The sequence below is a fragment of the Diabrotica undecimpunctata genome, chromosome 9 (assembly GCF_040954645.1).
Source record: "Diabrotica undecimpunctata isolate CICGRU chromosome 9, icDiaUnde3, whole genome shotgun sequence".
NCBI classification, from domain to species: domain Eukaryota; kingdom Metazoa; phylum Arthropoda; class Insecta; order Coleoptera; family Chrysomelidae; genus Diabrotica; species Diabrotica undecimpunctata.
Window position 1 is genome coordinate 35,296,490 of NC_092811.1, and position 17,580 is coordinate 35,314,069.

At 33.4% G+C, this 17,580-nt stretch overlaps 2 protein-coding genes across 3 annotated transcripts in view; one reads left to right on the top strand and one right to left on the bottom strand.

The window, feature by feature from the left end:
* Window positions 1-17,580, top strand: part of LOC140449818 (dynein axonemal heavy chain 1-like) — a 1,063,244-nt gene that overhangs the window by 914,071 nt on the left and 131,593 nt on the right. The window lies entirely within an intron of this gene.
* LOC140449821 (uncharacterized) overlaps window positions 1-17,580 on the bottom strand; it is a 38,085-nt gene that overhangs the window by 12,078 nt on the left and 8,427 nt on the right. The window contains exons 2-4 of the mRNA XM_072543178.1: window positions 13,641-13,775; window positions 4,089-4,124; window positions 13-127 (exon numbers count right to left, since the gene is read on the bottom strand). Coding sequence (XP_072399279.1) covers window positions 13-127; window positions 4,089-4,124; window positions 13,641-13,775 — 286 coding nt within the window. The remainder of the gene's footprint in view (window positions 1-12; window positions 128-4,088; window positions 4,125-13,640; window positions 13,776-17,580) is intronic.

Below are 17,580 nucleotides of genomic sequence, written 5' to 3' on the forward strand. Positions count from 1 at the left end.
GTCTATACTTACTTTTTTGGCTAAATTGTTTAGCACACAACAAATAACCGATATATTCGTCTTCCAAAACTTCCTTGGGCAAATAGAGATCCAACATTGCCTTGTTCATAACCATATCAGTGTTCATCTGAAAAAAACAACTATACTCAGTACTAACATAATAGTTAGGTTAAAGTCAAGTTTCCTTGAGACGGGTTATGAGTTTCACTTCAGAGTTTTAAACATTAATAACGCGATTTTCCTTGTCATGCTTTAGTTTTTATCTGCTTAACCCTTTCTTTACCAGCGACGTATATATATACGATTTGGGGAAAAGTGCCACTGTTCCCAGTGACGTATATATACGTTCTCGAGTGAAAACGTTTGTAATACCATGCCGTTTGTATACGGCATCAAATTTTTTTTTGCGCCTCGCCAGCACTATTGCCGCATCTATCAAGCATTACTACAGTGCCATCAGCCCCAATCCCGTATTGGTACGTTAGAACATGCATTGTGATGAACCCACTGCCGTATTGATACGGGACTAATACACGGCGTTTCGGTAACTGCTGGGTATGGTCGGGTTTTTGGTCTATTTTTAGCATGTGTCTTGTACCGCAAATATCACGTTAGCATGAACTACGCAGTATTCTGCTGTTACTGTTGCAATGCAAATGTACTCTGAAATTTCAAGAAAATGTCTGATTCGAGAAAAAGAAGGAGTTCATGCGATACAGGTGATTTGTGTGGACTAACGCAAAAAGAATATGATAATATACTGGCATGCTTGGATTCCGATGAAGAGCCTTTTTTAGAAAGTGAAAGCGATTATGTACCAGATAGCGATGATTCAAAAGAGGAGGAGATTGTTAATATTATTTATGGGAATGATGAAGCTATTTCTGAAAATGAAGATGCTGATAAGGGCGAAGTCGAAGTTGTGGTTACAAATACATCGAGAAATGAAAGCAAAAGAGCTTTAGTGAATGATTTTAGTATACAGTGGGATAAACAGCAATTTGTTCCTGTCGTGTACGAGTTTGATGACACAAATGCAGATACCCATTTAGACAATATTGAGATTCCTACCAGGTACATAGATTGTTTTCTTTCCTTTCTAAATCCAGGTACCGTTAATTTAATCATACATGAAACAAATAATTTTGCTGCAGCGGAAGTTTGCAAAAATAAAAAGATTGCTTGGTCTCCACTTAGAGAAAATGAATTTTTTACATTTATCGCTGTGCTATTGCTCGCAGCACGCCATAGAAAAGTCAAACTTACAGAAAATTGGTCAACAAACCATTTGTTATATACACCCATATTTTCTAGTGTAATATCCCGGAATCGCTTTCAGTCTATGCTGAGAATGTTACACTTCGCTGAAAATGCTGATCGACCTCAAGCGGATTTTTATACAAGGTGCGAGGCGTTTTTTGCAGGTAAAAAACTCATTTGCTAATAATTTTACGCCATTCCAAAATCTGTTAATCGACGAAAGTTTGGTTCTATTTAAAGGACGGCTGCAGTTTAAACAGTTTATAAGAACCAAACGCCATCGATTTGGAATAAAATTGTTTTTTCTGTGTGACTGTGAAACGGGTTATGTGTTAGACTTTATCGTTTATGTAGGTAAAATACCGAAATAAATCATTATGAGGATATCGGCCTCTCAGGATCTGTGGTTGCCACTCTTATGAAACCCTACTTGGACAAAGGTCACTCTCTCTTTACTGATAACTGGTATACGTCTCCTGGTTTGTCAAGTTATCTATTTGACCATACAACTAACTCTTGTGTAGCAGTAAGGGTCAACAGAAAACACATGCCTAATTTAGCAGAAAAATTACAGAAAGGTGCAACTTCCTCAATGTCGACTTGGACTATGTTGGCACTAAAATGGAAGGATCGAGGAGAGGTCACTATACTTACTAGCATGCACCAAGACAAAATGGTAGAATTGGCTAAAAAAGACAGAAAGACAAACGAATTCATTAAAAAACCAGCTTGTGTAATAGATTACAATATGAATATGGAAGCAGTGGACAGGACTGACATGTTACTAAGTTTCACAGAAAGCGTCAGGAAAACCGTCAAATGGTATAAAAAGCTATGCTTTCACATATTGGACCTTTCTATTCTAAATACACATACAATATACCTTACACAACACCCAGAGAAAACACCATTGGCCCAGTTTCACTTAAATCTTATTCGTCAGCTTCTAGACAGGTATGTGGATCTAATCTTGAAATTATCTTGTTACAATGAGATGTTATTTTTAGGTATCATTTACCAAAACATACAACGGTAGTGCCTGTGCGAAGGTTTTTCGTCTTGTAGGTAGACATTTTCCTGATATTGTCCCCAACAACAAAGTTCGTAGATGCACTGTTTGCTCAACAACAAAGACTCAAGCAAAGAAACGGCGCGAATCAAGGTACATTGGATAGAGACACACAATCTCCCATTTGTGCTCAAATATGACAATTCCACAAATATACCCTAGACCAGTCCAATACGTGGATTGACTACCTAAAAAAGCTCTAGAGAAAGAATAAACGCTAGAACCGGAAACACCAGAAATTGCCACAAATGAAGAACTTAATATAAATGTACAGGAAGCTCGGAAAATACTTGAAATCCTAAAGAAATGAAAAGCAGCAGGTAAAGACGGGATACCAAACGAATTACTGAAATATTGTGGAGCAGCAATGACAGAACAAATAACAACATTCATTGATACAATTATAAAATACAATAAAATACCAAAAGAATGGAGAATCAGCGAACTAATTCTACTATTCAAAAAAGGAGATATACATCAGCCAGAAAACTACAGAGGTATAAACTATTTATGCAACTACTATAATTTATAAAGTTTTGATTTACAAGTGTTAATAAATCAGATGATAAGTTTAGCAGATAAACAACAGGGTTCTCTTAGTGGAAGATCGTGTACAGAAGCAATATTCGTTATAAAGCAAATCACCTAGAAATAACTAGAGTATTACTAATATTGCTATGTCTGACTGATTTAAGGAAAGCGTTAGATTCAAAGATGTAATCCATTTTCTGTATAATAGAGAAGTTTAGAGGATTTTAAAGAAGTGTAAAAGTTGATTAAAAAATGTTATAATAGGTATTAAAAGATTATTGAAGATTGACAAAACTGATGGGTATAGGGTGAATCTATTTGGTTGGAGTTATGATTTGTAATGTTTTTTTGTTGTTGTGATAGCAAAAATTGACTAAACAAGAGACATATCTTTTTATTGAATAGAATAGAAGAATGTTTTAGAGGAAATTGGGTGTGTGGGGGTGGAGGTTGTTAAATTTTTTGGTAAGAGGAGTAAAAAGTCTAGACGTTACTAAAGTGTTGTGATTGATAAGAGGAAATTCAGATGTATGGCTTGGCTTTAGATGGAAATCATGAAAATTATCTGCGTATGTGAATGTGAATATGAGTGAGGGATTATAATTATTGTGTGATTTTGAATGGTTTATAAAAGGGATATAGAATTGTCAGATCTAAATTTAATCATGTAGCAATGGTGGATGAAGAACATTAGGCATAAAAGTCAGAGGCAAAGTTTAGAATTCTGGAAAGAAGTAGGGAGTGATGGAAAAGTTAGATGCATTAAGAAAGAGTGATTTGGAGTGGGCTAAGAAAGATGAATAAATGACAAACGGAGGGAGATTAGTATAAATTTTAATGTTACAGTAGATGTTGAGAATATCGGCCATGAAAATGGTTGGCGCTGGAGAAGAAGGAAGTCTTGATTGAATGAGACATGGCGATTAACACAATTTGGACGTCTCTGCTTTTCTTTGATAATTTCAAGATCTTCATATAAGTCAAGTTCACTTGACTTATATGAAGATCTTTAAAGTGGTTATAGTTTTAGGATAGCACTGATGATGGAATATTAATTCCGAAAACTGTTACATGCGTTATATAAACTTTAAGCACAATTGTTTTATATTTTTTATTAAGTCTTAGTTTAATTTTTAAATCCAAAACTTTATTACTATTACTATTAGTAAACAAACTATTAGCTTATACTATGTTTCACTGTTATGTAAATATAAAAACTATTACGTACGGTTTTGGATTCCAACCAAACACAAGCAGCATATTTCTGGAACAAAAGAAAAATCAAAAATTAAAAACGGATTTTTAAAATATAATTGATTTTAAATTTAAAAACTTTTATTTTTGCTTCTGAATGCTAAACCAGATATGGCAGGGAGTGTAGCAAGATATAGCAATCATTTCACCAAGTCATTGTCGGTATAAATAATCCTTCACTTACTGACCAACGGCTTCGTGCAGATTAGTTGGTAGGTGACTTGCCACTCTTTTGTCATAAGTTGAGAAATCGACCTCGAAGGTGGATGAAGCAAAATTTTGATGAACCGCATAAACCGCTACATTAAAGATCCCCATGGATATATCTAGGAAATCCCTATGGAGAGAAACAATGTAGCAATCGCTCGTAGACCCAAGCAGTCGTTAAATGAGCAAGGGTTGTAAAGAATATCTCAACTCAACGTCTAAAATTAGGTTGTGTAAATGGATTATACAAATTTTTAACTAATTAGGAAAATGGATAATGCTGTTTAAGAAATATACAAATTTATACACAAAAAAGACTTAAACATACAAATAATGGTATTCGGCGAAATTGGATGAACAGGTTTCAGAATATATAAAAAAGAAGGCGGAACACTATACTATTCTGGAGGTAATCACTACCTTTTGGTTGCTCCAAAATACATAAAATATGTCAAAACTTTAACATATATTTCTGAGAGACGCATTTAACTCCAGTTAAACAGCAAACCCTTCCCAGCATATTATTATCTTAAAAATGTATGTGCCAAGAGCTAAAAAGAAATATGATGATGTAGTAGAAAAACTCTACTCTTTGATCGGTAGAATATTAAAATAATTAAAAATAAGTTAGATTTAAAGAAAATAACTGTCAAACTTAATGTGAATTTTGGGGTTCTGTCGAAAAGATATTAATTTTTGGCGGTTCTCTGAAGATATTGTAATTGTGCTATCTAATTTAATTATTAATCTTCTCGAGGTTTGGATGTTTTAAATTGATTATTGCTAAATAAATAAACTTTCATTTATCCAGTCAATGTGAAATAAAAATGAGCTCTAAGTGAATTAAAAATGTTTCCAACAGGGAACGGACCAGGATCAAGTGATTTTCAATACGCTACAGTGCAGTTTCCAACTGTAATTCAGAACGAGCCTACAAACCTAATACATCCATATTACCAAGTAAGTCAAATAAATACTCAACCTCCACCATTGTGCTCAAATAAACCAACAGTAAACGAAATGATACCTTTTCATAATTATCAACAACAATCAGGTATATATTAACGATAACGATATCAACCGAAAAAGAAAGACTCAAAATGATAAATAAGAAACAACCAAAGAAATGGAAAAACCCAACTAACATTCAGGAGTTCGAAAAATATATTGGTAATTCATTGACAGATACAACAACAGCAGACATCAATATATTGAACAAACAAATAGTCAACACAATGCAACAGGCTCAAACTAAATCAAACTAAATATTGTCCGACAAGGAAAAAAGATGAAAAACTGAGTCAACCCACGAAAACCCTTATAGAACTAAGGCGACAAATGAAAGGAGATAACACTACAAGCAAAGAAGCGATAAAACAAATAAATAAGACGATCACAAAGGCAATAAAAAAAGACATAAGAAACTACAATGTAGAAAAAACAAAAAGGCAATAGAGCAAAATAAGAACATGAAAGTTTTGAAGAGGAGCGTACAAAAGGGGAAAATAGAAGTTAACAAACTGAGAAACAGAACTGGAGAAGAAATAACGAACAGAGATGAAATATTAAGAATAGTCGAAGAGTTCTACACAGAGTTATATAGATCAAGAAAAAAAGATAACAATACGGAACCTCCAATTACACTAAAAACTGGGGTATTAAACCAAGAATCAGATTTAATGCCCGATATAACAAAATCAGAAATCAAAGAAGCCCCGAAGAAAATGAAAAATAATCGAACCCCGGATGAAGACGGAATAGCATCAGAAGCACTAAAAATTGGAGGGGATGTATTACTTGAAAAAATTAAACAACTTTTCAATATCTGCCTTCACAGCGCCAATATTCCAACAGACTGGAACAATAATTCGCTACTATGATTCTATTACACAAAGCAGGAGACAAAGCAAATTTAGAGAATTACAGACCGATTAGCCTCCTCAGCCATATATATATATATATATATATATATATATATATATATATATATATATATATATATATATATATATATATATATATATATATATATATAAGTTGTTTACGCGAATATTAGTTAAGAGAATGGAAAGAAAATTAGAGACTTATCAACCAAGGGAACAGGCAGGATTCCGAAAAAGTTACGGAACAAATGACCATTTACAAAGTATAAAAACCCTAATAGAGAAAGCAGTGGAATACAATAAACCTCTAGTTCTAATATTTATCGATTTTCACAAAGCCTTTGACACAGTTGAGCTAAGCAAAATATTACAGGCGCTTAAAGAATGCAGGCTAGATTATAGATATACTAAATTATTATACAAAATATACCTGCAGGCAACAACCACTGTTAGACTACATACTAACAGTAATCGCATAAAAATAGAACGGGGGGTTAGACAAGGAGACCCAATGTCACCTAAACTTTTTAATACGGTGGTAGAACATGCTTTTAAGAATTTGGATTGGATGACAAAGGGAATAAAAATAGATGGAGAATATCTAAACAACTTACGTTTCGCCGATGATATACTTATAATAGCTGAAGATCTAGGTATGGCAAGAGAGATGGTACAGGAACTCGTTGTGGCTACAGAAAGTGTAGGTTTAAATATAAATATCTCGAAAACAAAAATCATGACCAATTTGGTACCCAACCAGAACATCAGTATTGGTGGGAAAGAAATAGAACTCGTAGATAGATATAAATACCTGGGACATGAAATTATGATTGGCAGGGATAACCAGACTCATGAACTGAAGAGAAGAATCGGCCTTGGGTGGGCAGCATTTGGAAAACAGAGAAACTTTTAAAAGTGAGCTGCCCACATGCCTAAAGAGAAAGGTATTTGATCAGTGCGTCCTCCCAGTCTTGACGTACGGAGCAGAAACACTTACCTTAACAAAAGCAGCAGCGACCAAACTGAGAGTCACGCAGAGAAGAATGAAGCGGTCCATGTTAGGAATAACTCTGCGAGACAGAATAACCAACGAAGACATCAGGAGAAGAACCGGAGTGACTGACATCATCGAGAAGATAGCCAGACTAAAATGGAGATGAGCAGGACACATAGCCAGAATGACAGATGGGCGATGGACAAAGAGGTTATTGGAATGGAGGCCAAGGGAAGAGAAGAGAAGCGTCGGTCGACCACCTACAAGATGGACTGACGATTTAAGAAGACTCAATAAAAACTGGATGAGAGCGGCGCAAGATAGACGGGGTTGGAAACATGAGGAAGAGGCCTATGTTCAGCAGTGGACTCTTGAGGCTGGATGATGATGATGATATCAGGTATAGCCAATAGTTACCCAGCAAACCAACTTTTCTCATTCTACATCAAACTCAAAAGCTAACTTAAACTTAAAAAACAATCCAGAAACACAGAATGAATATGATTCTATGTCTGACGAAGAACATGAAGACTCTCAAAATAATAAACACCCATGGCAAACGATAAGATCAAAAAGAAATAACGTCAAGATTCAAAAGAAGAAGAAGCTTCAATTACACTCTCAAATAGGTTGCAGCCACTTCCACAGGAAAACTCCGTAAATTATATGAATAAAAATTTACCAATCTCAAAACCCTCCTCAATTTTTATATATGGCGTGAGTAACTATAACAAAATGGTAGATAATTTAGCTCAAGCAGTAAACGTAGAAACTTACTTTACTAAAGCCTTAACAAGCAACACAATAAAAATTACCAAAGATACCTGAATCCTACAGAAAACTAATACATCACGTACGAAAGGAAAAAATCGTCCAACATACATACCAACCTAAGCAAGAGAGAGCATACAGAATAGTTATTCGAGGACTACATCACTCCTTTCGGAAATTAAAAAAAGGGGTCATAAGGTAAGAAACGTTACAAATGTCAGACACAGATTGAGCCGTGTCCATTACCATTATTTTTTATGCACCTCAAGCCTCAAACGAACAACAAAAAAATATTTGAACTTCAATATATAAAACATTGTAAAATAAGAGTAGAACCACCGAGAATTAAAAGAAATATACCACAATGTACACGATGTCAAGAATATGGTCACACTAAAACGTACTGTGCAAAACCATATGTTTGCGAAAAATGCGCTGGATCACACAACACAAAGGACTGCAAGAAACCAAAAAAAAAAAAACGCCAGCAACTTGCACTCACTGCAACGGAGACCATCCTTCTAATTATAGAAAATGTTCTGTTTATCGTGAACTACTTAATATCAGATACAATCGCAACTCAAAACAAATGACTACTCAAAACCCTGTCAACAATCCCAATGTAAATATACCTACCCAACTTCATGCTCATAATTTCAACAGAATCAGTTATAGAGATGCTGCTATTACAAACATAAATGCAGATTACAAAAATATCAACAATGATTAAGCAGATAAACCATCAAATTTCCTAAATGAATTCAAAAATATGTTCTCTCAAATAGCTTAATTTTAACCATGGTAACTACATTCATTAACAAAATAACAAAATAGTTTTCAAAACATTATGAATTGCGTCATGAAATGCTAATGGCATCCGCCTAGACATCCCATTTTAAGTGAATAGTATCATAATTTCATACAAATTTTTTCATGGTATTCCAAATTAATCAGGCTTAATGAATATCATCCAACAAAATAACTTAAGATTCTTATCAACGGGAGAACCCACATACTGGCTTACGGACTCCAACAAAATCCCAGATTTGTTTATAAGAGAAGGGATATCTGACACCCATTGTGCAATAGAGTTAAACTTTGATTTAACATCAGATCACAGCACATTAATAATAATTTTAAGTACAAACATAGTATAGAGAACACCACCACCCAAACTTGCGACTAAAGAAGCAAACTGGGATATTTACCAAAATTATGTAAATACAAAGATTAGACTAGATATACGGATAAAAGAAAACGAAGATGTAGAGAAAGCAGTAGACTATTTAACAACAGTTTTACAAACAACAGGATGGGAAGCAACACCACAGCGCCAAAGAAATGTGCAAAAAAACCATAATATCCCCCTCCATATAAGAGAACTTAACGTACCTTAACAGGATAAGTCATAGACTAAATAGAGGATTACATTAAGAAAAAATCGACTCCTTCCAGTTTTATATTTCAAACCACTCACATGAAGACCACTCTATATAGAAAGCTACAAAAAAATTTAAACGACCGACAATAACAAATTTACCATTAAGAAAAACAGACATGACCTGGGCCCGCACAATCGCAGAAAAAACAACAATATTGACAGAGCATCTTGTAAGTGTATTTGCAGCCCGAGATACTAATAACGATGAACATGATGTTATAAGAATGTATCTCGAAACTCAATGTCAAGTTTCTCTTCCTCTGACAACATTTACTCCGACAAAGGTTCGACAACAAACAAAAATGCTAAATTTCAAGAAAGCTCCTGCCTACGATTTGATAACAGAAGAATTACTTTAGAAGCTACCGAGAAAAGCAGTTGTATTATTACCAATAATATACAACAGCACACTACGTCTTCGATACTTTCCAATACAATGAAAATTTGTTCAAATGATTTCGAAATCTGGTAAGCCCGCAACGCAAGCAAATTCATATCGCCCTATAAGCCTACTACCAATAATGTCGAAAGTATTAGAAAGAAAGTATTACATAAAATTGAGCAAGTTGTTCCCATAAACGAAATTATATCACAACACCAATTCGGATTAAGAATGAACACTTGTGAACACTTAACCATCCAACAATGCCACAGATGAGTAAATATAACGAAAACAACTCTCGAAGAGAAAAAGTTTTACGCTGAAGTGTTTCTAGATATACAAAAGGCATTTGATAGAGTACGGCATAAAGCTCTCCTCTACAAACTGAAATTACACCTAACAGACCAACTATACGTTATACTAAAATCATATCTTACTGACGGTTACTTTCAAGTCAAAATTGAAGAATGCTACACAAATTACCACATCATACAATCTGGCGTACCTGAGGGTAGGATTTTGGGCCCATTTCTGTATCTGATATTTACAGCAGACGTTTCAACCAGCAATGATACCTTCTTAGCTAGTTTTGCCGATGACACGGGAATCTTGGCAGTGGATATTGACCCTAATGTAGCATCACAAAAAGTACAAAATCAATAAGTCCAATTACAAAACTGGCATTAGCGATGGAAGATTAGTGTTAATGCTAGCAAATCAGTACAAATTACTTTTACAACAAGAAAATCTACATGTCCACAAGTTTATATTAATAATACTCCCATTCCTATAAAACCAGTTGTGAAATACTTGGGATTGCATCTGAATGTAAAACTTACATTCATTAACACACAGACAACACACATTAGAACCTAACGGAAACAACTAAATCTTAAACTAAAAAATATGAACTGGCTAATTTGTAACGATATTTTTTGCCTACCATAGGGTAAGATTTTGGGGGTAGAAGATTGGGGAATAGAAACTATGGGGGTGGAGATAGGGTAAGCAAAATAAACGTTACTTGTGCGAACGGCACTCAGGTTTTGGTATAAGAGCTGGGGTCGTGGATAAGTAAAAGACAAGGGGGGTTTGGATTGGGGCAACTACAGAAAAATGAAATAAAGGGTCATAAATGTCTTGGGACAAACAGAATGAAAATAAACCGGAAACACCTCAAGAAATTTAATATAGGGCGCCACTTGAGGTGCCTAATTATACCTATTACAACCAGCTACTTGTAACTGGAGATATAATTATTGAACATAAAAAACATATCTTTTCCAAATGGAAACTCAAAAATAAAGGTTTGTTAAAAAAAAGAATAAACAAAATTTAAGAAACAAAATTTAACATTTATTTTTGTGTCACCACAAACAGTTACAAAACATCGAGAACAGAAAAATGCTCAAAAAAGACATTACAAAAATATAATAACAATAGCTGCAAAATACAAAAATACAAAAAAAACTTACATGTGTCATCTGTTTACAATTTCCAGGAGTTGGAGATACTACAAAAACTTACAAAATTTACATGTACCTTTCTTTTAAAGAAAACAAAACAAAACAATACCAAAAATAAAGCTAGCTGTCATATATTAACATTAAATTTAAAACACAACTGAACAAATAAAATGAAAGCTAAAAGTCAAACCATAAAATCTACTACTTTAAATATTACAATTTTTTTCTTTATATGAAAGCAATTATTACGTTTATTTAAAAAATGTCTATTTTACTATAGAAATTAAACACAAAATGTTACCATTAATTCACATAAAATTTTGCACTTTGCACTGAAACTTCTGAGGATTAAACGGGATACTGGACATTACTAATATTTCTGGGAACTATATGGACACGATTGAAGAAAAACTGGATCTATTTGAGGTTAAAAGTTGAAACTGGCACATTCAAATACAAAACTGCTCCAGGAACAGAACAGGAACAAAACGAGGTTGAAGTGGGGCACTTATACACATCTTGTAAACGGGAACCATCTTATTTACTTTTCAGATGTTCACACAAATCTTTATAACATCGAAACAAGTGGTTACTCTTCTAAATCTGACATATTACGTAAGAGTACAATTTAACTTACTTTAAACAAATTGACTGACCTCTGTAACTACACATTGAACTGCTACATACTAAAAAACTTCACTAATTCCGATAAAAAAAAACAATAAGGAAACGAACTAGATGAAAATTCGGACCAACACCGAAACCACTGCCACTGCCTCTAACAGCGGCTCCACTGAGAGTGACGAAATTATCTTCAAAAATTGCTCGCATAAACTAAAATAAACAAAACGCTAAAATAAACAAAACACAACGAAAATTAAGCGTAGATTAATTGGAAAACGCAATATCGGGCGGTTTGAACAAAGAAATATTGAAGAATTTGGGCCTGTGACATAAATAAACAATAAAATATTTTATTATCGACGGCGGCGACCTAAAAAGAACGAAAGATTATATTGGTTTTAAATTGAAGGATACGAACTAAGAAACATTGAAAAAAAGTCTTAGTTTTTATAATGCATAAAATATATAAGGGGATTTCAATTAACACATATACTAGGGTATTCCAATAAATTTCACATGCTACAAATTAACAAAAGGTCTCAGTAATCTCTTAAAAATAAACTGCTTCTGTACAAAGCTATACTCATACCAGTTTAAGCATATGGAATAAAACTATGAGGCTGTAGTAAACCTTCAAATACAAATTTGAACATTCCAATACAAAATACTCCGTATGATAAGGAAAGCTCCATGGTATGTATCTAACCAAACACTTCACAATGATCTGGATATCCCATTACTAAAGGACATAATAAAGAATCACCCACTAAAATATAAAAATCGCACCACTGATCACAACAACGAACTGATAAATAACTTAGTCACTCAACTACTTGCCGAAAGAAGATTGAAGGGAGTATGGCCAAAAGACCTACCGCAATAATACCTAGAGAACCATCACTGGGCAGTATATTATACCTAACTCACGTTAATTTACTTACAGACAATTTACTTATTACTTTGTGTATAGACTAGATTGTAAACATGCAATGTAACAATAAAAAAAATAGTTAAGCTACAATTAAAATGAAAAATTTAATGTGAAAGTGTGACAGGGTCGGCCCACAGATGTTAAAGAATTTGGACTAGGGACTAGTAATGAGAGAGGTGAAATGATTAGAACGATTAAAAATAATATAGTCGTTAACCCATGGATGAATCACCCTAAATAAAAAAGAAGGTCCTACGTTAAGTAGAACCAAAGAAATGCAAATTTTTCAAGCGCGCTCCTTCTGAAGTTTCGTTTTCAATTTTCATGAGCTTGAAAGAACTTTCAGATCACCTCAGTGACCTTTCTTTTGGTTTGTTAATTTTAACAGGTTTCCACGATGTTAATTATGCATAGATTAAGGTTATAAAATTTTAAATGAACAACTGAAACTTTATTGACAAATTGCCCAAAGTTCAGCTCTGTATGTGTAAAAAAAATTGCGCTATGAACTAAAAAAAAAATAAATAAATTCGGTTCTATGGATCGTACAAACTTTCTTTCCAGTTGTGTTTTTTAACCTTTCAGATGCTGTATTTCGTTTTTTTTTTTGTAAAGGTTAAAACGCTGCAGATAATTGAAATGTATATAAGGCCAAACACTACTAATTTGTAAATAAACAATTAAAAATTAATATGATTTTTTAAAAATAATAAAACTGGAGAGCTTACAAAGAGAATAAGACCAAAATACTTTTTAATTATTGACAAAGCACCTGTACAGCCATATAAAACCATCGATATCTTACGTTTACTAAATAGTTTACTTACCTTAATAGCTTGGTTGTCTGTATCGAATATTCCTTGTTTTACTCTATTGATTTCTTCTTGGGTTACACCGGGAATGTAAAGTTTACAATTATCGTGCCACGTTTGATAGTCAGTCTTCAATGGTTCACCGAAATTCTACAAATGAATAGTATTAGCACCATATGACAACGAAAAATATTATATATATATATATATATATATATATATATATATATATATATATATATATATATATATATATATATATATATATATATATATACAGTGATGAGTGCCTTAAAAACCGGCAAAATAACTCAAAAGATAGAAAACATAACACGTTGTGAAATAAAAAGAGATGAAAGTAGTAGAGGTGGGAAATTATCGATAGAAACCTATAATTTACATTAAATTACATTAGGACTATCGATAGTTTCCCACCTTTAGACGTTAGCTTATGAGCTAGTTGACTTCAGTCATAATATTACAAGTATGACGTCGAATATTTACATTTTTTAAATTTCGCATAAAGTAAAAACTGATTGAAGGCAATCAAACAAATGTAAGTAAACAGTTTAATTAGTAGTAATTTGATAATTAAATCTGTGTTGACGAATACAGAATAACAAGCTATGATAATTCTGTATTGAGAAGAGTGTATACGACGTCTCAAATCATAGTTTATTATTGATCAATACTTTAATTTTGGATAAAAATAATACTCCTACTTAAACTGTTTTTACTTACATTACGTGGTACGTATTACTATAACTGAAGTCAACCAGCTGATAAGCTAACGTCTAAACGTGGGAAATTTTCGATAATTCTAATGTAATGTCAAGTAAATTATAGGTTAATATCGATAATTTGTCACCTCTACTACTTTCATCTCTTTTTATTTCACAACGTATTATGTTTTCTATCTTTTGCGTAATTTTGCCGGTTCTTAAGGCACTCGTCCCTGTATATACTACAAACACAACTATTTGGGTATGCAGCGGAAGATAGGAGAAAGATAGCTCTTTTTAGTCTACCAAGCTTTCGCAAATCTTTATTTGCATCATCAGGGTGCTACAATAAAACAAATTAGTACAAACTACAGAATAAAAATTATTTTGTATCCTACACAAATTGGGGTTAGTCATGGTGTTTATAAAATGAAATGGACAACTCATCTGACTCATCTGACAAATGATGGCGAAAACTATCCAAAAAATTTTGTTTTAAAACGTTCTTTTATAAAACACATATTTAAAAATACTACAAATATTCTTATCAGAAATAAAAGAATTGATTGTGAATTAATTACTACCAACTTAAAACGACAGAACGTTGGATCTTAAATGATAACAATGTAAAGGTAATAGTATACTTAATAGACGCTGAACTTTCTGAAAAATAAGCGGCAAAAAGACTTATTTTGAAGTATAAGAGAGTAAAGGTAATAGTATGCTTAATAGACGCTGAACTTTTTGAAAAATAAGCGGCAAAAAGACTTATTTTGAAGTATAAGAGATATTATATATCTCATATATAATAAAACTTATATTGTTGACGATGAATTACCTTTATTGGTAGGTTTGTGGGTATCTAAAGTTAACAATAATGAGTATAAGTTGTTTAAATTGTTGGTATCTGTCTTTTTATTAATGGTTTCTTTTTCTTGAAAAATTAAAGCCATCTCGAGAAACAATCTTTTTAAATAATTGCTCTCCTTGGATAGGATTTTCACATTTGGAAAATCGAAAGAGTGCCCTGTTGTGTTAACATGTGTGGCTAGGGAACATCTATCAGGGTGTAACCTAATGTCACTCTTGTGAAGAGTCAAACGGCTGGAAACTTTTTGGAAGGTGTGACCTATATAATAACCTTCACAGCCAAAACAACTAAGTTTGTATACAACATCACTTTTATCTGAGTTAGGTACTTTGTCTTTTAATGACTTGTATAAAGATTCCACAACTAGAGTGCTTTTATAAGCAATTATAGCAAGGATATAACATCAAAGCAAGAATAAGAGTCGAAGGAGAACTGACAGAGGAAGTAAGTATACTTAGAGAAGTTCGAAAAGGGTGCATACTTTCACCACTCTTATTCAACGTCTACAGTGAAGATATATTTCAAGAAGCTTTATTGGATATTGTGGAAGGTATTTTGGTCAACGGAAATAGCAATAATAATATTAGATATGCGGACGATACGGTCATATTTGCAAGTGACATGAAAGATCTACAGTACATAATACAACGTGTATACAATGCATCTGAAAGATACGCACTGCAAATGAATCTCAAGAAAACGAAATCATTGATATTCTCAAAAAAACCACAAAATGTAGATAACCTGATCATCAATAATACAACGATCGAAAGGGTAACAACATATAAATATTTAGGAACGTGGCTAACCGAAGATGGAGTTCAAACAAAATAAATCAGATCTAAAATAGAAATAGCAAGAAACACGTTCATAAAATTGAAGAACTTACTTTGCAACCGTAACCTTAATCTAAAGATCCGCACAAGAATGCTACTTTGTTACGTTTTTTCTACTTTACTATACGGCATGAAAACGTGAACAATATCAAAAAATTATACTCCTTTGAGATGTGCTGCTACAGGAGAATCCACAGAATATCGTGGACTAAAAAAGTAACTAATATAGAGGTGTTACAAATAATAAAGAAAGAATGTAAAGTCATAAAAACTGTAAAAATTAGAAAGATTCAATATCTGGCTCATATAATGAGGGGTGAGTAGTAATTTACTTAGGTTTATTATGTAAGGGAAGATACAAGGGAAGAGAAACCGAGGACGACGCAAAATATCCTGGCTAAGAAATTTGAGAGGGTGGTTCGGTTGCAGCTCATTAGAATTATTCAGAAGCGACAACGAAACCGTTAACCAGAGGAAAAATATCAAATCTTAAGAAGGATAAACATATGAAACAAGACAGAATTAATGTTAATAATCTGCGCATTAAAACAGTTGCGAGAGAGTATAAGAGACAAATAGATGAGGAAACAGAGAGCCTGTAAGCGGGGAAAAATATGGAAAAATTATGGACAAAATGTAGAAACATAATAACTGAGAAGATATTGGAAACATTGGGCAAAACCAAACCAGTTAGAAAAAACGAATAGTTTGACGAGGAGTGCCAAAAAGCAACACATAACAAAAACATAGCATACCTAAAGACAAATCAAGCTACATGCACAACAAGAGCAAAGGCGGAATACCGGACCCTGAAAAAGGAAGAAAAACGATTCCACAAAAAGGGCCAATTTAAAGAAAAGCAATTAGAAAACATAAAATGGCTAAGAAATTAAAACTAAACTAGAAAGTTCTACAGAAATGTACACAAAATGAGTAAAGAGTTTAAGCAAAACATAGGGAGCTGTAACAATGGAGAAGGAAATATCCTAAGTGATACGGCCTCAATCTTGAACCGACGGGTTAAATTTTTCGACGCAAAATTGCAAAATTCAACTGCCCTTATATCGAAGCAGATAACACCGTAGCAGATCGAAATGATTGGAATATATTTAACTCAAACTACCACTGAAGAGGTTGTCCATGCCATTAAAAAGCTTAAAAATAATAAATAACCAGAAAATAGTCAAATTTGTAGTGAGCTCTACAAGAATGGTGGTGACGCCTTGCTGCAAGCACTTCATAAACTTTTACTTCTGGTCTGGCAAAATGAGACCATGACTTGTAAATGGTTTCAAGGCGTGATATGCCCCTTACATAAAAAAGGCGATCAGCTCCAGTGCGACAACTACAGAGGTATCATTCTATTAACAGCTGCTTACAAAGACAGATCCTCGAGAAAACATTTAACTTTATTATTGAAACCCATCACCTATTTGGTGACTTTAAGGCCGCATACGACAGTGTCAAGAGAACAGTACTATACCAATCGATGCGTGAGTTTGGTATACCAGAAAAACTTATCCAAT